At 35.5% G+C, this 24,288-nt stretch overlaps 1 protein-coding gene across 6 annotated transcripts in view; it reads right to left on the reverse strand.

Moving 5' to 3' along the window:
- The window catches only part of LRBA (LPS responsive beige-like anchor protein), a 367,496-nt gene that overhangs the window by 22,113 nt on the left and 321,095 nt on the right, over positions 1 to 24,288 (reverse strand). For 4 of the 6 annotated variants that reach the window (XM_085222195.1, XM_085222194.1, XM_085222192.1 and 1 more), the window contains exons 49-53: positions 18,299 to 18,388; positions 14,984 to 15,176; positions 12,192 to 12,254; positions 10,047 to 10,202; positions 5,158 to 5,325 (exon numbers count right to left, since the gene is read on the reverse strand). In XM_085222195.1, coding sequence (XP_085078321.1) covers positions 5,158 to 5,325; positions 10,047 to 10,202; positions 12,192 to 12,254; positions 14,984 to 15,176; positions 18,299 to 18,388 — 670 coding nt within the window. The remainder of the gene's footprint in view (positions 1 to 5,157; positions 5,326 to 10,046; positions 10,203 to 12,191; positions 12,255 to 14,983; positions 15,177 to 18,298; positions 18,389 to 24,288) is intronic. The other 2 variants (XM_085222196.1, XM_085222197.1) reach the window with 2 other exon arrangements.

Raw genomic sequence — 24,288 nt, forward strand, 5'->3', positions numbered from 1 at the left:
AACAAGTGTAAGTAAAACCAGCAATGAGAGCTATTGTCTCAAATAAAGAATACCTAAATAAGGTAAATGTTTGGCACTCAGTTGGCCTGGTAATTGTGATATGGAGATACTTCGAAAATGAAACTAAATAATTCCAATTATAACTGGTATTTTACAGAGACTAGATAAGGTTCTGCAAGGCTAAGAAAAATAATCTTTAAGAATTAGGAAAAAGAAGAACTGAGAAATTAGAAAATTGTCCACTTAACTCCAATAAACAGAAAAATGCTAGCAGAATATTTGTATACATAAGCACACAGAGTTTCCTCAAAGGAAACAAATGGAGTAACAGCTGATCTGGATTTGTCATGAATGAATCATGTCAAAGCAATTTCTTTTTCCTGCACTGGCAAAGTAATAAGACGTCTGTTCAGGAAGATGTCACATAACATGACTTTAGTAATGACACCAGCAGTTTCACACTACCAATTTCATATAGAAAACAGGTAAGCAGAATAGGTTGGAAGGTGCTAGATAAAAGACCAGTTGGAATGCTGTGTTCCAAAAGCTCTTCATAGACAAAATAGAAAATGCATTAGTGGACATTCCTGAACTGTGTAATGTCTAACATTTTCTTCAATGACCAACTTGACAGAGTAAGATCGCAAATTACATTTGTAGACATGAGTTGCAGCAGTCTACCAGTCTGTTTGGGGGAAAGAATGAGCATTCAAAACGAGTATTCAAACTGGAGAAATGTAAAAATGGATATCACTCAGGAAGTTTAAAGAAAGGTTTCACAGTCAAGCTGCACAGAGGAGGAGAAATAACTAGTAGTTAGGGATCCTTCAGAATAAAATGAAATTTGTATTGGCTTAAACACTTAAAGTATGTGTGCCCAACTGGCTAGTTTCATGTGTCACTTGCCTTCTTTTTTTTTTTTTTTGATATTTTAATAAAAAACGTAAATAATAATAATAAAAAAGATACTTATTACTTACATACATTAACTATATTATATATTGTATGTATGGCCCAAGACAATTCCTCTTCATTCAGTGCAGACCAGGCAAGCCAAAAGGTTGGACAGCAATGACTTAAAGTATTAACACTGTTGTGCAATTTTGAAAGAAGCAGATATCCCTTGAGGAGGAGAAATAAGTCCTCCGTAAAACCGGTTGTTTTATACTGATTACTAGAAAAGCGTCAACTGCAGCGCTGAGTCAGTGCTGAAGAAGACAAATAACTTTAGAGGGGAGAAACAAACAAAAAATCAGAGGTCTAGAGAAACGTGGTTTATGTTAAAAAAAAAAAAAAATCGGGTCATTAACACTGGAAGAGGGTCACAGAAATCCAAATAAGTGAAAGTTGTTTTACAGACAAAAGAAAGAATATGTTTCCTATACATAACAAAGAACAGAAACATAAGAAGTGATAGAATTAAAACAAATAAACAAAAAATACTAGACTGTAGAGCCAAATATATATCTCACAAAGTTTTTAATAGCAGGTTGGACAAATATCAGTCAAGAATGGTATTGGTGTAGCTAAGACTTCTTTGAAAAAAGGGAATAGATCAGGTGACAAAAGTTCCTGCCAATCTGTTTCCTAAGTATCTGTCATTACAGAGTACAATGCAATCTCTCAGCCTAGGAAATACCTAAACACCAATGGTTGCTGCTCGAACTTCCAAGTGAGAGAAAGATCTGAATGCGATGCGGACCATTTATATGCAAATTACTTCTCTCCTGTTTCTCCGAGCTATCTCGTCTAGTTCCTCCCTCCTACTCCCACTTCTCACCTCCTCTCTCTTCCCATTGCACTCCGCTGGCCAAGTTGCATGCTTCTGCAATGCATGCATGCATGGCCGCCCTGTCCGAGCAGCCTCTACACGAAGTACATACCCTATTCAGGAACTCTGAGCCCCGAGGCAGTATGCCACATGCTACTCTGCTATTAGATCAGGGTCTCTCAATACGCAAAAACCAGCCTTGTGATGGAGATCACACATGGGCTTCAAGGGGTACTAAGCAGAGAGTTGCATCCTCTTGCTCCTTCCTCCCACCACCTCCCAAAGCCAGCCACATGCCAAGCAAAGAAATATAAAAGCCCCTTATGCTATCTGAAGTGACTTTACATCTCCACAGTAAATTACGCTAATTAATGTGAATTCCACACGGCGCTGGGCTTTTCTAAAGGATACAACTATTTCAAATCCTTTGTTCTTAATTATTTCTAGGCTTGGTCAGAAATTGTGCACAGAAACATTACCACATCGCTAAATGCCTGTATGCAAAACTGAAGTACTGCTACATTTCCATATCTTCCAAAACAATTTATTTAGAAAGAATAAACCCTACATTTGATCAAAGAGCTTGGTGGAATATTTTTTCAATTTCAGGTTTTAATTTGAGAAGAAGGAAAAAACGACTTAACCTAAATGTAATCAAGCTGTTTGGTAAAGAATAAAAATGGTCTTCAACAGATATATCCCATGCAGGATTTTGTATCTTTGAGATTTAAATTAATCAAATTTGGTTTACACTGATCAATGCATTTGAGATTTATATAAAGTATGTAGACAGTGTGACTGCACAGGTACCATTTCTATAAAAAGTAAATTTGAAAGTTAAAAATTGAAGAATGCAAACAATTAATATTTTGCTAACATATTTCTTTTGTTAAACCAAAAATGTAAAGAATTTTTCCATTCAGTCCAGTTGGCCAGAAGTATTGTCCTTGATAAAGACTATAAAACAAAACACTTATTTATCACATATGCCATAGCCCACCTGGCTTGTCAGCTTGAGTTAAGTACCATTCTAAAACATGAATACATGCAGCCAGAGATCAAGAGCACAATGCTTCCTGAAGTAATGAAACCAGATAAAGGAACTGAAATAAAATGTAACTGGTGAACTAGTAGGTGCACAACAAAATAATATTTACTGCAACTTGGCCATACTTGTCTGCTGACTGATATACATCAGAGACACAAGGAGCTGGGAAAGAAGGAAAGAAATATTCTTGGTTGAGATTATTTTAGCTAGAACTTCTCTAGCATCGTGACTTGGCTATGATCATGGATATCTGGATGATGCCATGAAGTCATTTTTAAAATGGAAACTGGAGATAAATAAATAGAGGAAAAAATAGAAAACTATCTAAAATGACAATGAATAAAATATACTTTGAGGTTAAAAAAAAATAATACTAATCATAAGCTTCAAATAAAAATGCCAGCATCAAACAAGTTCAATATCTAGCATCCCACAAACAGATGGAAGTTACAGTTGCATTAACAGAGCTCCAAATCTAACAAACCTGCTGGTGCTTTCCATTTCTGACAAAAAAAAAAAACAAAAGATTGAACAGAGACCCCTATACAAAGCTCTTTCTGGGAAAAATTAAATCCATGAGATTATCATCTCTTTGAAGCAGAAACTGTCTTTCTCTATATACGTCTAGGCCAATGTATAATGCCATGAGATTAAAATTCATTACAAAGGCTTCTAGGCATGCTATATCACACACACACACACACACACACACACACACACACACACACACAATAATGATAAATACTAATCACACGAGTAATTGCATTTCTCTTAAATCTCAGAAATCTTTGTCAGAGAAGATAACCAATGAATCATATAAAAAAATAAAGAACTACTCTAATCAGATACTAGGTACAAAATGTAAGTATGTGATGTGCTAAGGCCATAAAGGAGTCCTCAAGGTCTTGTTCACAAAACAGGCAAGCATCCAAAACTGCAGCACATATTCAACAAGAATAAATACTCAAGACAGGCCCAGAAATCTGCAAAGATAGGCTGTTCTTGCTAGCTTTGAATACACTGTAAGGACACAACACCTGGAGATGTTATGTGCTTCACATGAGTTTAGGATTTTCTCCTCAAAAAGACAGCTTTTCCCATTAGGATTTACAAGCTTACTTGACTAACCTATCAAGTTCTTAAATTCCTTTCACAGACTTAGGAGTTTCCAGGTTTACAAGCTCTGCAGAGATAGTGCAGTATAAAGCACTATTAAATGCAAGTTTGCATTTTCTTTAAATTGATAAATTGCAAAATACATGTAAAATATTTGTAGTGAATTTGTTCCTCAACCAAAACCATATTTATTTTACAATGCTCATAATATTATGTTGGACCTGTCCAAAAGGTCCCATCCATTGATTCAGGCTGTTGGAAGGAAAATGCTGATAAGACTGCTTACGTTCTCTACCTGAAAATCCTGCAATGTTTGAATAGCCTTCAAATAACCAATCAACATCAAGGAATTTTCAAATGAGATTCAGATATTGGTTCTGATACTAAACAGTTTTGTTTACTAGTTTGTGTTACTTCAAAATGGTTCACAGGATACAATTGCAGTTGAGCCACCTTTTTTTTTTTCTTCTTCTTCTTTCTAACACTTTACCAAACTGATTATCTTGGAAGCTGTTGAATACTCATACTATATATGAAATTCTAAGTCAGTTGTAACTGCAGTATATGCCAGATATAACAATCCTTTCTAGGTGTCCATTTTATCTTTTGCAGAGAGCAGGTAAATACAAGAGAGCAAAGATTAAGCACCTAGCACCCTACCAAAGTTTAAATAAAAAACATTTTTGCCTCCTTTTAGATAAACATCCTACTCAGCCCATTTAACATATCATGCCAGTGCCCTGGTCTAAATTAAAATGCAGTGTCTGCATAACTCTATTGATGGCTAATAGTGAGAACGTGTACATGTAAGATTACAGTTGCATACAACGCTGTCTGCATTATAGTGATGTCTAGTCTTTTTTGTTTTAAACAACTCAAACACCAGTCTTTCATGGAATCCTGAGTTTGAGAGAAAAAGATCTCAGATTCAACAAGAAATATAAGAAAATATTTCCATTCTCCCACTCTCAGAGCCACTCCTCCCCAGTTTAATTAGTGACAAGTAAAAGTACATATTTGTAAAGTTTAGTACCAGTAATTTAAAAATGCGTTCTCCTTGAGCGGAAAACAGACACTGTTTGTGCTCAATAATTTAAACTAGAATGGAGCATGAATACAAATAGGAAATGGTATATTTCGACATTACAGTTTCCAAAAATTTTGTCACACATTCAATCAACTAAAATATAGACATCATCACTGTGAAATGGGTTTTTCTTACCTCTTGGATTATCACCAACAATATTGGTTTTGCCATTCCAGTACCAGAGCAGCAATGTTGCATCACGAGACCCTGACAGAATGTAGCAATTTCCTCCAATATATGATTCAGAACGAGCAAGACAGGTAACAACATCCCAGTGTCCAAATATTACTTGCATCATTTTACCTGAAACAAATAAAATCAACTGTTTTAAAAGTCCACTTTAATTCTTTGCCAGTCACTAATTAAATACATTCTTAAGTATTTTAGAAACACTTTCTTAATAAAAATAGGTTGAAAGAAAAACTATAGTAGAGAATATTACTCTTTTTCATGTCTTGACGGAAATATTTAAGAAGTGCACTAGTCTACAAATTTGGAAAAAAAAAATGTTTAAAATCCATAAATATCATACCTTATTCAAAGGCTGACTATGCCTTGGTAGGGTGTTTTTTTTGTTTGTTTGTTTTTTTTTAAGCAATCAATATATTTACATTCACTCTACAGGATGTAAACATGACACAGTTTGCTTTTAAGGCAAATTTAAAGAAAATTTCATGGAAAAAAAAACAGAAAGTAACATGGAAATCTGATGATGACGTGGTAAACAGATTTCAAAGAAGATTCAGAACATACAGGATCCAGAATAAATAGTATGAGAGCTGCCTACAAATTACAGCAGGTCCAGCTTTTGGCATTACTTTTGAAGGGAAAAAAAGATTAAAGTCAGTTAAAAAAAATTACACTTGTGTCATAGTTTCTTCATTAACATACACTTGCCAATTATTTCAAACTACATCTTTTGTTTTTAAGAATTCCTGGAATGTTAAAAGAATCTCTGAATATAAACCTGGCCAAAAAAAAAAAAAAAAGAACACCCCAAACACAAAATACTTTCATCTATCACACAGAATAAATTCTTGGAACTTCGACTGATACAAAATTAAGAAAAGCCTAGACAGTTAAAATGTGTGATTCAGCAGTGTATATAACATTAACATCACTATTACATTTGAAGTTAACTAACCCAAACAATGTTTTCAAGAAAAAAATGTAAATTTGGATACTTGTGTGGAGTGGATTTGTGAGTTGGAGAATGAACATATCAAAAGAGGGAAAATGAACAGGTGGGGAAAGCTCCTTCTTCAGCAATATGGCTGAAGGCAGTGGAAATCACTTGCCGGAGCTGGCTTCTCCAGAGCAAACATATTAGAGGTCCTGCTGGTTTCTGGATCTGTGAGCAGTGTTTGTGATTCCATGAAATGAGAGTGTAAGTGCTGAAATCCCTCTCAATGGATTCGCTGAAGCTTAGCAATTGCAGATCTTGCAGAGAAAGGACAAATGATACACACACGCACGCTTCTTCTGAGCCTACTTGGCTTGAAGTAACATGGGCTAGGACAAATTCTGCAACCAAAACATGAGGGAGTGAGATACCATTAATACGTAACCTGGGATTCCTCAGTCCAAATGACCATGTATTCATTTGTACTTTGAACTTAATAAAGAATTTGGAAGAACAGAAGAACTAATAAGGTGGTGGCTTTGGAAAAAACACATGAAATAAAATGTAATGTAAAATGTTTTAAAAGAAAAAAACTAGTAATATGACAAGCAGCAGCACAAATTAGTGTTGGGACACAAGTTAGGCACATGTTAATAACATATTTTAGTGCATGAGTTAACAACAGTTTGTCAGTCATATAATGTGAGTAGTGGGAAGCAGTCACAGTTCTTCCAACACACTGTAAGGTCATTGTATTGATATAACTAATAAACTACATTACACTAAATAACACAAATAATAACAAAAGACTTAAGCAAGTGGTTCTGAGGAAAGGACACAAATACTCTAATAGCCTGATTTGTAACAAAAGATCTAAAAGTTAATTGCATTAAGGTGGAAAAAAACAGCAAAATCAAGATAAAGTTATAAGTATCTTCAGAAACGGAGAATTACTTTGTGTACCTGGACAAAATGTAAGAATAAGGTGATGTAGCTTAAATGAAACTCACGCATCAGATTTAAAATGAAATGCTGGCAAAAATTATGAGTTAATTCTCCAAAAGAAATTGTGAAATGAAGCGCTACCCCAAGATCATTTTTGGACTGGAAGGGACAACATCCTGGAAATTATACCTGATGTACACATCTACCCTTATCTCTCAATGATCAAGTAGGTCTATACGTCTGTACACGAAGGCTTTAATTTGGGCCACAGTAACACAACTGTCTAAGATGCTGACCAGTCAACAACTTACTGAACTTCAGAGCAGTGAGACACAGGCATAACCTCTTTTTGGCAAGAGACAAGAAAATCTCACAGAGTGTATGCTTCTCCTTGAAAATTCAAGTTAGCAATTACCTGGCTTAGATTTGAAAGTAATTTTGCTATATAACATATTTTTCAGTTATACACCCTTAGGTTTTCAAATACTTGAGGAGATTTATGCTTCTACAACACAAGTTTATGTTATAAACATCACTGAGTTATAGATTTCTCTTCCAATTATACTCTATAGGTTCAATTTTAGAAAACAAACATTTTTCAAGTCTATTTGTTTGACAGTTGTTCATGCAATTGCCCTTGTTAGGTTTACTTTGTTATCAGGACTAAGGCTCAGTCAATTCCATCAAAATCATCGAAGTAAGAAATACACTTATGTTTATTTTTTCATATTAGTAAAAAAGAAATCATTAATCTCATATGAGTTCCACAACTTTCTTGTTTCTCTCCTTTAAAACAAGTTTTCCTCTCCATACAGTAATATCAAACATAACCATATGTACTCAGATAACCCTTTTTGAGAAAACAAAATTTTCTAGTGTTTTATTTGACAGCTATGCTACAAATAATTAAAAGAAAAATAAGACGCAAGTCTCTGCACTACTGAATCTCAAAAGCTGTCTAGAAACCATTCCTGCTGCTGAACGAAGATTTTACTGTGCTAGCGCCGTGCTGAGAACCTGCGGTTTATGCTAAAGATATTTCCTGTTAAAAACAAAAGCTCCAAAATCTATTAAGAGGACCTCTTTTTGTCTAAGAGCTAAAACATAAATGAATTCAACACTTGTGATAACTTGCTACTTTTTCCTTTGCTGTTGTGCTGATTTCAGAGTAAGCATTTTACTCTATATTCTCATTTTAATTCCAAGCAAAATAAACTACAACTGAATTTATGATACTTAAACCACAGCTAGAGTTGCTATACAAACTGGAGACACAAAGGATACAAGTTTCCTGATACTTCTTTGACAATTTTATTTTGCTTGTAATCATAATTACGCTAGTATCAAAACACCCGATGTATCTGTCTTATACACAGAAGTCATAACAAAATAGTCAGAATCGTGGAATATCCTGAGTTGGAAGGAACCCACAGGGATCACTGAGGCCATGTCCAGGCTCCACACAGGAACATCCAAAAATTCAAACCCTATGTTTGAGATGTTGTCAGACACTACTAAGGCTCAGTCAATTCCATCAAAATCATCCATGAACTCCCGGCAGCTTGGGGCCGGGACCACTTTGCTGGGAAGCCTGTTACAGTGCCCACATTTCAGTCTCTATTTATAGTTAATATTGATATAGGTGAAAACTAACAAAATAACACAGGTTTCTTTCACAGATATAAAATAAAATATATCCTCCAGCATTAGAAGAAAATAGCTATCTATTCATGTAAATCAAAGAATATATACACTGACTATTATTGCTAATTAATTCTCTCAAGATCTTTAAATTCAGAGGTTTTATGTAAATTTATTTTCATCAATGAGAAAATTAAACTGAGTCTAATAAGATGTCTGTATAATGAATTATAGTCAGTCAACACACACAAAAAAATGGAACTTCTCACTTGAACTTAAGGATTTAAAACTGCAAAAATGACAGATACGTTGTCCTGTTAAAATGTGCAATGAGAATTTCAGTGAAGACATCCTCTTTTGCAAAATATCTGGTTTCCAAATGTGAAAAACACTGTTAACTTATGTATTTAAAAAACTATGTTAAACACGTCTGATATTCCCTATGGATTAATAACCCACTGGAAAGCTCTATGGTGCACACATACATTAACTACATCGGGTCATTAATCCCAAAGAAATACCTTGCAGTGAGGTCACTATTTCTATTATAAGATAATGAAAGGGAGAAAATCATACCTATTTTTTTCTGGGGACTCCTTGGCATTTAAATTCCTTTGGCTCGTACAATGAAAGATTCTTTTCTACTTAGCATGACACATGCATGAATTCAACTGTTTGGATACATGCCAGCTGACAGACTAATTTAACTGCTGCCATTCTTTTGATCAGTTTATGTTAAACAAAAGAATTCAGAGGCTCCAAATCAATTTTTCTAGTATACCATAGCTTTCAAAGGCTTTCATAAGCATTTCTTTACCAGATTTCAAGACTTAATTTCCATTCTTGAGGTAGAAAGGTTTGTATTTACTCTACTATGCTTGCTTGTGTATCCTTTAAAAAGTTCTATGGTGCTGTAAGCCCAACAGGCTTAAATATAAGGACGTGCTCTAAGAAATTAATTGTTCTCATACATCAAGCTTCTGAAAACCTCGTTAGAACCTTTTACTTGTCAAACTAGTGTAAGAGCAGGTATGACTTTCATATAATCATTTGGAATTTGAAGTATAATGCTAGGGCTAACCAAGAGCTCCTTATCATGTTTGCCATCAATCCAAGAAAATGATGGTATACAAAACACGGTAAAGGTAGGTAAGAAAAGATTTGAGAAATATTTATCAATAGAGGAATAAATACATACTCTATTCTCTCCTCCCACTCCCCTCTCACTCTTTCCGTTCCTTGTTTACTTGAACAAGTAGCTTGATGACGAAAAGAAAATCTTATAGGCTACTCCCATATTTTAAAAATACATTACCTGAATCGGTAGAATAAACTCGGAAACTCTTGTCCCAGAAGCCACAAACCAAGATATAACGATTGTCAGAGGTGATGACAAAACACTGGGAATGTACCTGAATGCTTTGGTCTAAAAGGTCAGTGATCTGCCTTCTGTGCATACCTGTATTGCTGGCTGAACAGAAAGACACAAAAATCAAGAAATTTCAGCATCTGCATAGAGAGAACAAAGGCACATTTTAGAACATTTTAGAACAACTAAACTATTTCTTACTGCTGTTACTTGTTTTTGTGACAGGAATATTTTCTTTCTATTTTTGCTATAAAATACTCATTACACTTTTGGGAACAATGACAATTCCTTGTAGTACATATTCCAAAACAGAAGAAATCCTTTCTTTAAGTAAAATGCACCTGACAAATATAAATGAAAGATTGAAAAAATGAATAACATATAAATAACATATAAAAATGCACTAAGATTCCTTTAGTAAAACTTCTCCTAGTATAGAACAAAATTTAAAAATGAACATTAAAAAAAAAAGGAAACTAATAATAAAACAGTACAGATACTAGTTAAATTTGCATATGTTTTGCTTTTATTAGAAAGTGTAGAAAAATCATCAGACCGGCCCAATGTGATTTGTTGTTTATTTTTCTTTTACTGTGATATTTATTTAAGATCTATTTGATAGCAGGTTTTAAAGTAAAAAATATATTTCCTGCTCCAAACATATTATTTTTGAAATTAAATTTATTTCAGGAAAGGAGAGTTATAGCACATTTTACTTGTTATAAATTACAACTAATAATTTCTTTTCAGAGAGAATTGCTTACAAAATTTTGGGAAAAGAATTTTATAGTCTCTACAAAATGATTTAATTATACCCTTATTATTCCGGACTTAGTGATTACAGAATTTGTCTAGCAAAATGGCTGCATGGCAACAGTCTATATCTACGCACCGATTCCATGCAGATCCCATTGATGTGCATATTCAATTTAGAAATTAATTCTCACAGGTTGACAGAGCTGTCATTCCACCCCTATCCAGATAAGTTCATTTTTGCTGTTTGTTCAATGCTTTTATAATTGCTTGCATCACTTCTTTTTTTCTTAAACGTCCATTCTGGAATTGCCAGTTTAAAAAAAGAGCTCAGTTTGCACTCTAACAGAATTAAAGGAAAAAAAGAAAAATCCTTTATTTTTGCTCCCGTGAACTGTCAGACAGATTGTTTGCATTTTGATGCTAAGTTGCTTGGGCTTTTCCTTTTCTGATCACATTTAACGTTCAATTAGCCATGCTACAGGCTCCAAAGTTATACTCCAAGTATACACTCCCCGAAGTATGGGTCTTTATGAAATAACTGACCAAACCCTATCCATGTTAATAGAAAAAATCAGCCCTATGTAAAATAATAAACTTCTATAAATAAAAAATCATGAATTGAATCTATTACATTGAGTCATTAAATAAAAGTGAGACATTCATCCACCCCTTTCTAATAAAAGCAAAACATACGCAAATTTAACTAGTGATGGTGATCAAAAGATGCAATATCCTTGCAAAATGAACACCGGTATCTCAATGCTAAAACTGAGTGGGCCATATATTTCAACTTTAAAACTGCTCTGCAATTACACATTAATACCCTCAGCCTGAACAGCAGGTCTATGAAGAAAGGATTGATCTCCTTTAATGATAAAGCTCTGGCACCGTGGTTTTATTTTTCACAACACGGTGCAGTTAAGAACCCCACTGTTATTATGAAAATTTCCTCAGCAAAGGAGCTCCATCACATTACCAGTGCACCAATTCATCATAACGTGCCTCTCTCCTGCTCATCAACAAGTCTGAGTGATGAAAAGATCCAATATTATCCTGACAGTACTTCATGCACATTCTCAATCACACATTATTACAGCATCCATATTAATTTTCACTGACACGCGTCCTAGGCCTGTTCAAATTAGGCAAACCAACGAGGGGGAGTTGATGAAATACCAGCATAGCCACAGCTCATTGCATTCCAATTTGCATGCAAATGGTTTATCAGGAAAATTCCATTCCCAGCAACCAGCAAGTGAAAAACAACCGTAATCTACACTTCAGGGCCACCATACAGAGCTTAATGAATCGCAAAGAGAGAAGGAAGTGACAGACCTATGAGAGGATCGATTTCCACTGGCAGCTGGTAAGGCTGGTCTTGTACAGCACCTTGATGAGCTGCAATTCAGGAAAGAAGATTTTAAAACTCTGCATTTTTTTTAAATGGGATGCCACAAACATTTTATAAATCAAAGTCTACTTTTTTTTTATTTAACCAAGATTTTTCCGCACCACCCAAATTAAAAAATAAATAAGTAAACAAATAAATAAATAATCCAGGTGCTTTCACAGGCTGCTTATTAAACATTTATTTTAGATTAGTGCTATTCTGAATGTATGCCATCAGCAGCAGCTCCGGTCCTGAGCCATAAGCTCTAGCAGATGCTTTACTGGCAACCTCTCCTGTCGCAACAAAACAAAATTAAGTGGTAAAGAGCACTGAAAACAAAATGTGACAACCATCTGCTGACTGTAGCAGATACTATTTTCCCCTTTACTTTTTAAAGCACTGCCACTGCTTTGAACAAGTGAAGCACAAAGGACATTTTTTTTAAGTGAGTTTATGATGCAGCCAGGGAAATCTCATTGTCATGCAGTATTTGAAGAATCATCTATCATCAAAAACTATTTATTTGCAAGTTTGCATAGAAGTTAATAGGTAATTCTGCAGACCTACATTTCATCTGAGCACCTGGCATACTGCTGAGATGTTTGCCTCCTAAATTTTCCTTCCGATTTTTTTTTTTTTTCTTTCCAAGCCTTTTTTTCCACAGCTTCACTAAAATCAAACAGGCAACCCCCACCAAACAGCCCAAGACATTCTTGGAAATGGAAGAAAACATAATGGCTGAATACTTACATCTACGAGTTTTCCAACTACCCCTCCATAGCTTAATATAAAAATCAGTGTTGATTGAACGGCTTCCTAAGTAATTGGGAAGTCAAAGCACTATTGTAATGAAACACTAACGCAGAACAAAATAGGAAATCCACATGATAAAATAGAGGTGATCTGTTAGGTACCAGTGTCATTAGGTATCAGCAAAACCACTAAACTCATACAAAAGCAGGAATGAGATTATTAATTACATATCAGTGGTCACCTGGCAACTTAACTTTCTTATCACGATGCCTCATTAGTAAAGACAATACTATGCCCACAGTAGGAGATAAGGAATAGCAATGTCACCAGTCCTCTAAACCTAGTAAACTCCATTTTGGTATAAAATTTGAAGGCAACAATAGTGAAGGCTTATTTCAGGTGTCCTTATCTAGATCTCTTAAACATGGTATACTATTGACAGCTTGTAGGCTTGATCAGTATGGTGGTGGAGTGGGGAGGGGTGCAGCGTTTTTTGGTTGGATTGGGGGTTTTTGCTTGGTTAGAATCTGAGTTTTTGTCTTGAACTGTCAGTATTCTCAAGCACTAAATGGTAAAGGAAGGACAGATGAAAAATGCTTCTACATTAAAAAAATAGTGATGCTAAAGACTACTGCTCTCCCTTTCAATGAAGAGAAAGGAAAAATCAAAATCTAAAAAGGTTTTGTTCAACTCACAACAGTTGACTACTACAACCAACAAGCAGCTGCTACTCTCATCAATTGTTTGTTTGCTCACAGATCACCAGCCAACAGACTTGTGAGGAAATCAGCATCAACCTACCACTTTAGAACCTCTTCTCTTCACATGACTGTTGCACATCCTCAGACTACTTTTTAAAAGCCTGAGTGTTATATGCCCAAGGTCACACATTCAAGGTATAAGAGCATGTTGTCATCCTCCTTTCAAACAAATGTAAAGAGCTTTGTAAATATTTTTTGCTCATAAGCCATTATCCAGACAAGCCTCCTTTCCTTCCCACCTTTATTTTTAAGCACTTTTTGCTTGATTGAAATAAGGCATTGATGTTTCTATTTTAACTAAGTCGAGCGGCAATTTGTAAGAATTAGAAGAAAGGGTGGGAATCATCTGGCTATTCTAAAAATGTAACCAAGGACTGCAGGAATGTCAGTGATGAGAGCATTAATTTGGTACGCATATCTTCTATTTAAGATATTTGAGTAGAAGGTCTTTTTTTCTTTTTTTGAAAAGCCTTTAACCAGACTTACTTGCAAAGCACCAAAACAAAACTACGTTTCATGGTTTGGGCCTGAGACTGACATACTAGGGGGAGGAAAGGAAGATGAGTCCTTTTGGGATTAGTGAAAATTACAACTGAAAACAGAATGGTTCAACATATTTTTGAAAAGATAATTAATTAAACTGGTTCCTATGCAAATTGATATAACGTTTTCCTCTCATACTGACAAATAGATAAGTACCTAATAACTTTCGGATGTTTGAGTTAATGACTTCCCACATATTTTTTATCTTTTAATTTTATTGTGTGACTTTAACATTAGGCTATTATGTTCATAATAAACAAGAAAAAGGTAGCAAAAAACACTTTAGCCAAGTTCTGCATGCTTCGAACTTCTCTTTGACATGATATTGTGCAACTTTCCATCATCTGATTGAAAAAGAAACTCAAGAGGAATAGTGTGACCGTTTATTACGATCAATGAGGGATATACTGTTTTTGTCTTCTTGCTTGTTGGCATGGAAAGAGACTTCTTTTTTTTTTTCAAAACAGTTGGTTATTCCATACTTTTTGTGTAATACACATCTCACTACACAAGAGTTCAGATGGCTTCTTCAGGAAGAACTTAATCCACATGTGAAGAGCATATTGTATCAATGAATCGGACTTATATTTCACACTAAAAATTTCAAACAGCTCTGCATATAATAAATGTACAGCTTGACATGCAGTGATTTCTTATGCTACTTACTTTAGTTTACTTACCAGGAAGATTATGCCACTTATTTACAGCAAATAGCCTATTGGCAGTAACTGTGATCACAGCAGGATTGGTCAGACCAGGCTGGGTGTTGGCTGCTACATGAGTGACAGGGGAATTGGATGGGAACTTTAGAACCATGATTACATCCTGTTGAGCTTGGTCTGTGAACATCAACGGGCTCTGCAGGAGGAGATACTGTTGAGTGCACACAACAAGAACCCAGATACATGGGAAAACATGGGGTGGAGAAGAGAAGACAGGACAAGAAAAGGAAGATTACATTAAAACTCAGAAGATCCAATAGCAGTTGCAATGAAAAGAAAAAGAAAAAATAGCAGAGAGGCTTGTGGAAACAACCATTTTAGATGGAAATCCTTTATGCAACTATGCTGAGCTTTGCTGAACAAGTGTGTCTATATATAAAATTTGATGCAGATCCCTGAAGATTAAACTGAAAGTTTCTAATCACCTATCTCTGCCAAAGAAATTCTCCTTCATGTCTACAGAGATAGCAGGTCAAGGAAAGCAGGAGGAAACCAAAAAAAAAAAAAAGAAAAGAAAAAGAAATAAGTGAGCAAAAAAAATTCCTGCTTCCAGAGATTATCTCAAGTTGCATTAAATTGGCAAACTACAATTTTCTACAAGCCAGATGAGAACGTAAAAGTACATTAAAATAAACAGATACACATAGCCTAGATATATATGTTCTGTATATATTTCTGGTGTACAATCATAAGATTTATGAATGCAAAGCAGAAGACTTCAGTGCAAATGTGTTTCAAAGGACAAACATAATTAAATGCAGTTGTAAAAAAAATAAAGCGGACATGATTACAGACACCACTTTGCATTGTCTCTAGAAATACTAAAGGAAGGGAATGAATCCAGATTCATTTTCAACAGAATATTTTTAGGTTTCATTTGAAAATTCCACCGAGATACAGAAATGCAACCATCCTAGTCACCAGTAGCCATATTGCTTCAGTACTTGTATTTTTCTAGTAACTGTGTTAGAACATTAACGAAGTGTCCTTCGCTATTTTCCACCTGCAATCTTTCATTACATATATGTATATGTGACTATATACATCTAATGTATATTTATACAAAACTAATAAAAAAATTAAATACATTTGCATTTTTATTATCACTCCTTTTTAAAAAGTTATTAAGAGTACTTAGAAAAACATATTGCTCTCTGCATTCCTATTTACAGTCTTTGCATAAAGGTGTAAATAAAAGCAACTAATAAGCTACCCAGACACCCTTCTGAGCAAGTGGCTAAAAGCCAATCAATATTATGAGTTAATCCTCCCTGGATGCTCATTCAATTAAAGGTGTCAGTAATGCCTCATCTGATGTGGCCTCAATTAAATCCAGCTATCTGATGGTTGAAAACACAAGGGGATACAGCAACAGCAGCAAACCCAGACAAATAGGCAGCCTTCGTGTGAGTGCTAATTACTACACCTGGTGTATATTATGGCTTGTGCACTTAACGCAGCACGTGGTAGCTTTCAATTCAGTTGCACTCATGCATACATGCACACACACATGAAAACAGAAAACTCAGGAAAGAACATAGCCAGAAATAATCTAGAACTGTGACAGGGAAAATATCCTTTCTGTATTTCAGCTCCAGGAATACTACTTTTTAAATGCCTAATATAGCTCTTTTAAAAAATCGCGTATTAATAAGCACAAAACTGATCAAAACAAGTCGAGAACTGAGGTGTTGTTTCTGTGAGCATCTCAGCCTGAAAAACCCACCGGAGTTATAAACAGTTTACTTCACAGAATTTAATTTTTCCATTACATATTAAATCTTCATTAATTCAGCAGAATGAAAAATATTATGATAAAACAATAGAAACTGCTTCCTGGCACCAGATTTATTTATATAACAACAAATCTTCCTAAAACCTCAACAACCAACTTTTTATCTTCCTCCTTTTCATGAAATAAGTTTCCGTAGATTAGGGCAAACGCCTAATGCACAGCACCATGACAGAGGGGCACATATATGGTGTGTAACCAAATCCTGAGGCATCCCTTTTAACAGGCTCTTCTGAAGGACAGCCCATTGACTGCAGACACCTCAAGTCACTGTAGTGGCCCTCTAGCTCTCACCTGCCCTGGGAGGCCATGTAGGAGGTGCAACAGGCTAGTAGATCCACGCAGTCAGCTTTGTCCATCCAGTACATAGGATCCCAGGGCAGAAGCCTGCCTACTACACAGCTGTCAAATGCTTATGCCTTTTGCATATTCACATGCTGCAGAAACGGTGTTGGGGACAACAAGCTGAGCATGCCTTATGCACATCATATCAAATTTCTATTTGAGAAAAACTAGTAGATGAATTGGATAAGAAAGCTTACGCTTCTTAGACTCTATTGCAAGGTTTGTAAGCTACTTTGGACAGATTTCCAGTTATTGTGTGATTTTTTGAAAACCACTTGCACTGCTGATATGTTTTTAATCAAATAAACTTAGTCTACCAATGTAGGATATATAGACCATATTTTACAGAACATACATTAAAAAATGCTTTTTAAAAAATATTTCAGGATAATATATCCATCTTAGCAACATGGGAATGTAAACGTTTGAAAAACTTGTGAATTAGCAGACCATTTGCTCCACTTGTCACAGTATCACTTAACATACTTAGTTCTGGATCTGTGACAACATAAATGCTATTTTAGTCCTAAGGACTGCACACAACATGGTATGGAAAGTAATCAGTAATAAAATAATAGTTTGTATAATAAAATTATATTAAACACAAGAAGAGGTAAAAGGGAAAGCATGTTAATGCTCACTGCCTGGATTTTATCACCCTAGCTTTACTGCAAAACACATTTAGTCACATTCTTTGCTATGTAAGTTTCAGCTCATGAATTCCTAGTAATCCTGGTTTTAGGGGAAAACCTATGCCTGGGGGAAAAGACAAGGAAGTTCCACCTCCTAAATCCATGCTTCTTGGGGAATCTGCCAAAGATTAACTAAATTGTCTCCATGATGACTGGCTCTCACCTGTACAGGTATGGTATTAACAAAATAAACTGATGAAGTGTTCTTAGATTACACTGACAAAAAGGAACTATACTAGAAATCAATACAATCCTTCCAGCAATAAATAATAGTTAGACATTGCATACACTAACAGTCCTACAAACTCGTAACTCATCTGCTCTTTTTAATAACACAGTTCCATAATCAGATACAAGAAAAGCTAAGTAGCAGGTACTGTAACTTTAAAATAGCACAAGAAGTGAACAAAATGGCAAGTCACAAAGAGTTAACACGGTACTTACCACCTGCATGGCAGAACTTCTTGGAGGATGTGGTTCTATGAGCAGTTGGGAAGGGGTCTGTCCAAAACTTCGTATTTGAGCTTCAACAGCCTGGAAAAGGCACAGGCAGGTTTGCATGTTAAGAGGTGCTAATTACAAGCAATAGAACCGTAACTGTCACCTGAAAATGTCATTCCACACTTCTGGCTTGTTTCATGTCGAAAATCAACCCCGTGTGTTCATTGTGGGGCTAAGTGCTTGGCACTGGTACTAAGAATGAGGTAATCATTTTAGTACTGTGGATGCTATTTCCATGAGAAACTCTGCAAAACCTCATCCTGCTCAATGATATTAAACAGAAACCAGCTATTATAATCAGAAACCCTCTTTATTGGCTCCATTTTTCCTTTCTAACACTGGCTTATCCTGTTTGTATCATAACTCAGACACAAAAGTTAATTTTTTTTTAAAGTTCCTTTACGTACAAGTGTTCTTCTTTTTTACTTAAACTCCATTGTCTAGTTTCACAGCATGAACTACAATGAAAGTCACACCAAGCTTTTTGCTAATTTTAATTTTTATTCAAATAGAGCAAAAAAAAATTAGGATGTATAAAACCCAACAGCAAGACTGTTAAATGCAACTAAATTAAAACGTGAAGATAGAACACAGGATTCATTAAAAAAAAAAAAAAAAAAAAGAGGGTCTATCTTCAGCATCTTGCTTTATCACTTCCTTCATTGGGTACTAATGAAAGTACCATCCCATGCCTTTTTGTTTCTTAAAGAATTATTTCTGAATATGTTAGCTGTGGGCTAACAGCTCAATTTCGGACTGACACTTTCTCTCCTGCATGGTGCCTTGAGTCCTACATCCACAGAAGAGTCTAAGAGTGCTGAGTACTTAAGGTGAGGCTCTAGCAAGTACTATTTTCAAAGTTCTGAAGTTCTGAAAATCAAAGCCTTCAGTTAAATGTTTAAAACGGGGCACTTAAATGCTAGAACACAAAACCACCAGCAGATCTTTAGCACTCATAGCAATGTGCCTGTTCTTTCCTTCTGCAGTCCATTTTCACGGTTCAACACTTGTGCTCACCTTAGTCTTACAGACAACTTACAGACAACTATTTTAACAAGGACTACTACTAGGACACACAGCAGTCTCTCATTACAGAAATAGTAACATCAAAAGTAGAATGCACCTGAGGCCCTCAGATCACCAAAATAATCATATTCTGAGATAGGAAATTTGCCATCCAAAACAGCTGACTGCTGTATTTGGCAGGGTTTTGAAATATCTGAATTCACCAGAATTCAAGCCTTGGAATTACTGTATGGACATGCCTGCCAGCTCTGGGAAGCATCTTAATCTTCAAAGAAATGGTGAATAAGTAAGTTTATCAAAAACTGGACGTATAATCTGACATACAAGTGCTGAGATTCAATGAGTACTTTTTGGAGAATAACAAAATCGGATCTGTGAATTCTAAAACTCAATAAGCCCCATCAGAGTTCCTTTCCTAGAGACAAAAAAATGCTACATTAAAATTGAAATATTGGGTTTTGTGACTCAAGATATCAAGGGAATCTTAAGAGCATAGAACCTGAGATCCATTAAGACTTGAGACATTAACAAAACTACATCTTACTGGTCAGCAGCTCTGCCATCTCTGTAAAAATCTGTTAGTATTAAAACATTCAGATTAAAAATATTTGCCTACATTTACTTGCATATTGAATGGATGTTTTTACTAGAAAGTGAGAATTCTGTTTTGCAATGAGGGATGGCATTAGAAGAACACAGGAGATGCAAAATGCCGTCAGTCCTAGATACAATCTATTAATTGCACAGTAAAACCTTTAGGGGAAACTGACAGAGTCTATGGAATCTACTACTTATTTCCTAGATATTACCCAAATTGAATAAAATACTTTTGGAAGCATCACTTGCATGCATTTATCTTAGATGAAGCAGAAAATAGAATGGATAAAATGGGGAAATAATAAGCTTCAGATTTGTTAACTTCCTTTTATATGGACATATGATCAGTTTAGATACCTCCATTCCCAAACAAGCATTTAAAAGGAGTCAGGATTTTGTGCTACCCTTGAAATTTGCTGTGTCCTTTAATTCCCACTGATCTCTCTACCAACTACACTCTCTTATGTAGTGCCAACGCTAAAAAAAAAAAGGATAAAATAAGCACTGGAATATATTAGTAAAGAGCAATTCAAATACATTCATCATAATATGAGCAATTATTGATATAAAACAAAAATCAGATGTTAAAGTATGCCATTTTCCACAGTCCAAACATCAAGGAACTCACCATCATCCAATAAAATAAAAACCGTTAGAGACAAAGTTATGGTTCCACTTCTTATTCACATACATGATGCTCATCATTATCATACTCTCAGACTACAAAATAGCAGCAATAGCAGCACAGCTAGAAATCTCCCATCCGGCCTCAACTCTACAATCTTAAAAAGAAGTATAATATGTGCTACTCAGCCAACCAATTAACAGCTATTGCCTATTTTCACACAACTTGTGTTCTGTCAGCAGAACTGCTAACGAGCAGGACAATGTTTTTGCCAAAACCTCCCTCAGAGGCCCCAAAATTCTCAGTTTTCAATCTGTAACAGTCTGTTTTTATAGCTATGTTTATCATCTAACTTGAGTTTATTATTTACAGTTCAGGCGCAAACAAGTCTTCTAGACTCACTGGGTTCCATATGGTGCTCCCAAAAAATAAGAGAACCTACATTTCTAGGAATACAGAAACTCACTGATATAATCTTACTCTTTCAGCCAACTAAAAATATTTGTTCAGATCACATCCTACCACAGGTAACAATGTTTGATAAAACATCAAAACTGTACACAGACACACATACTGGTATCTGTATGCTCCCTTTACTGTATATCTTCAGAGAAACCAAGTGAAATCTGAAAAACTTGAGCAAATATCAAGGCAACAACACTTGGGCAATTATGTCTAGACATAGCAGCAAGACTTCAGCCAAACAAGCCTTTTGCATTCCTTTTCATTCCTAATAAAAATGTGAAGATTCTTTAGCTTCAATACTTCTTTGTTACTTGTTCATTATGTCCAAGACATAACATACCAGCACCTCCATACAACCTCAAGGAAATGATGTTCCTTGCCCCAGATGATATTTGAAGACAATCCAGACGTCAACATCTTTCTGATGACATCTCAGTGAGAAGGATTACATACAGAAGATTGCAAGATGATATCCCTCCATTATCAGAAACATCCTGGAATCACTCTCCATTATCTCAGCTTACTTAACAAGAGAAATTTGGGGCTTTTTAGCCACCAGATGTCACTCAGACTTTTGTTCAACCTGTCAAAGGAAATCAGCTACAAGCAGAAAATTCTTTCCACAGAGGGATAATTCATATCTCCTTTGAGACAGAGGAAAAAAACTACTACATACCCGCAAATATACAGTAAAATGACAATCGGTCAAGAGGCCATCAACTCACTTTCTAACAAATTATAGCCCAGATTCTAATTTCATTTCCTTGAAAGACTTATTAATAGCATTACTGAGTATTAGTAAGAGATGGCCAGACTCTTCTAGTGGCAGTGAAAGAGTATGCACTCTCACATTGTTCAATATTGTATCATAGAAATATTAAATTATTGTAGGCAAAAATATTTTGAAAATTTTCAAAACTATTAAAGGCAGTGTATCACTGAAAAGTAATAACCTTTGTCTGAAAAGTATCCTTACTTCTACAAACCATTATCTCTGAAGCTATGCTGCATACCACAAAGTAAAAGATATTATCATTCAACATTTTGTTTCACTGCTTCTCAAATATCTCAGTAAAATAGCTTTCTTCCTGTTAATCCTCTACAAAAGCAAAGCTTTGGTAAGGCCATAATTGTTCCAGATGCTAGAACAAGAAGTAATAAAAAGAAACAAGCTAACTAACTCTTTACTATAATCCACACAGAATGCATATCTAACCACATACTAACATGATTAATGTGGTATTTCAAATATTAATGAATTTCTAAGTATAAAAGTAAAAAGCAAATTTCACAAATACCTGATTACTACAATAATGTTCTCTTAATTAATCTCCTGAGTTATCTCTTCTTTTCTTGGGGAGTGAGAAGGGGAGCAGGAGAAGGAAGCAAGTTAATAGAGAAGGAGTAAAAAAAGGAAAACTTGCCATAGCTATAATGCAGTTTTTGGTCACTGCTTAACGGAGATTGTTTCAATCTCTGAACATAGCCTCTAATCTAACTGTGAAAGAAGTTAATTCAACAGTATGCAGTACCCACCAACTACGGCTGTAAATTTTTGGGGAAGGAGGGTGATGGGGAGGTTGAACATATGGATGCAGTTAAGGTAAAAACAGATGTTTGTTACTTTTCTTTGCAGCAACACTCAGAAACTAAGTCAAAATTGCTTTTTTTTCATGTTTATGTCTGAAAGAACTATAAAATTAAATGTGAGGGAGGGAGGGTGGAGGGGCACTGCACTGAGTGTCACAGAGAAAGAACGAAATGGTCTCTAGTTTTGAACTCAAATGCTGAAATGAAGGCCTTTATGAAGGTAAGACATACACCATTTAACTCTAGATTTAAAGACCCTTAAGGAGAGCTAGCTTATACAATGCATGCTCGTGCATGCTCAGACAAAAAACACCAAACGTTCTTTTCCAAGTCTTAGAGCACAACATACCCATGTTACACTGCAACCCACAGCTTGAATACCCAATTACAAGTTACACTCTAATTGTTACAAAGAGACTACTTCTATCTCTGTGCCTTTACAAATCTGAATGTGGTCATTTCCAGTTACTTCTCTAATCAGTAGGTTTTAAATGCCAAATATTTGAAAGCTTGGATGAAAAAAAAATTCAAGCATAGCAAGAAATATTCTTTCAACATGTGTGTTAAGGACACAAAAGGTTTTGGGTTTGTCTTCCATCTTTCTACCCATTATTTATGTCCAGAAAATAACAGCCCTCACAAAAATAATTACTTTGGCTCTCTGCCGCTCCTACCTCACTCTTCAATATTCAAAAAGGTTTACACACATGTTCCTCAGTGATTTCTATTGGCTCAAGCAATACACTATTACAATTGCTTGCCCTGCCTTTCCTTCCACCCAGATGTTGCTTTGCAGCACCAGAGAACACAGATCGTTTGACAGGTTTTCCGTCAGACGGTGAAGCGGAATGGCTTAGCGGCTAACTGACCAGCTCCTTCCCCTGGGATGACGATTAAAATCAAGCCCTGATAATAAGTGATCAGGAAACCTCATCTGACCAGACAGTCACTTACGTTTCTGCAGTATGGTTCTTAGTTCAATTACTCACAGACTGCAGGACATATAACACTAGCCAGACAACAAGCACGATTCATACCAATTAGATAAAATTCCTGAAAATGGGCTGAGGATTACAGAAGAGAAGCTCGTTGTAGTATCCTCTCCCCCTGTTTCATAACAATCCCCATTAGATCAAGATTGTGAAAAATGGACAAAATGCTTTTCTGAAGCCGGCAGTGTATATGCTCAATGACTGTACACCTGCCCTGGGGACACTGCACTACACTTGACCCAGGGAAAAAATACAGCACTCAAATGTTCACAAATTTATCATAAATTCACACACTTGCATCAACTTTTCAAAATACAAGAGATCTAATTTCTTCATGCCAAAAAAAGAAATCCTTTCTTTTATTTTGACTTCAGAAAGCAGGTTCTTTTCACGGAATCATTTCTGTTTTTTTATTTTATCAATCATGCCTACCACTTAATGCACTGTTAAGCATGAGCAGAAATACTACCAATTGGCAGCACAGGGGGATGTTACCACAGCACACCAGCATGCTGTTACATAGAAAAAAGTGCATAACTCGTTTGCTGCAGTACATTGGTAGTATGAGCAACAAAACAGAACAGGCCACATCACAAACACACACACAAAGAAAGATACAAAATGAAGACAGGATAGCC

This window comes from Meleagris gallopavo, chromosome 4 (genome assembly GCF_905368555.1).
Source record: "Meleagris gallopavo chromosome 4, MGAL_WU_HG_1.1, whole genome shotgun sequence".
Taxonomy (NCBI): Eukaryota; Metazoa; Chordata; class Aves; order Galliformes; family Phasianidae; genus Meleagris; species Meleagris gallopavo.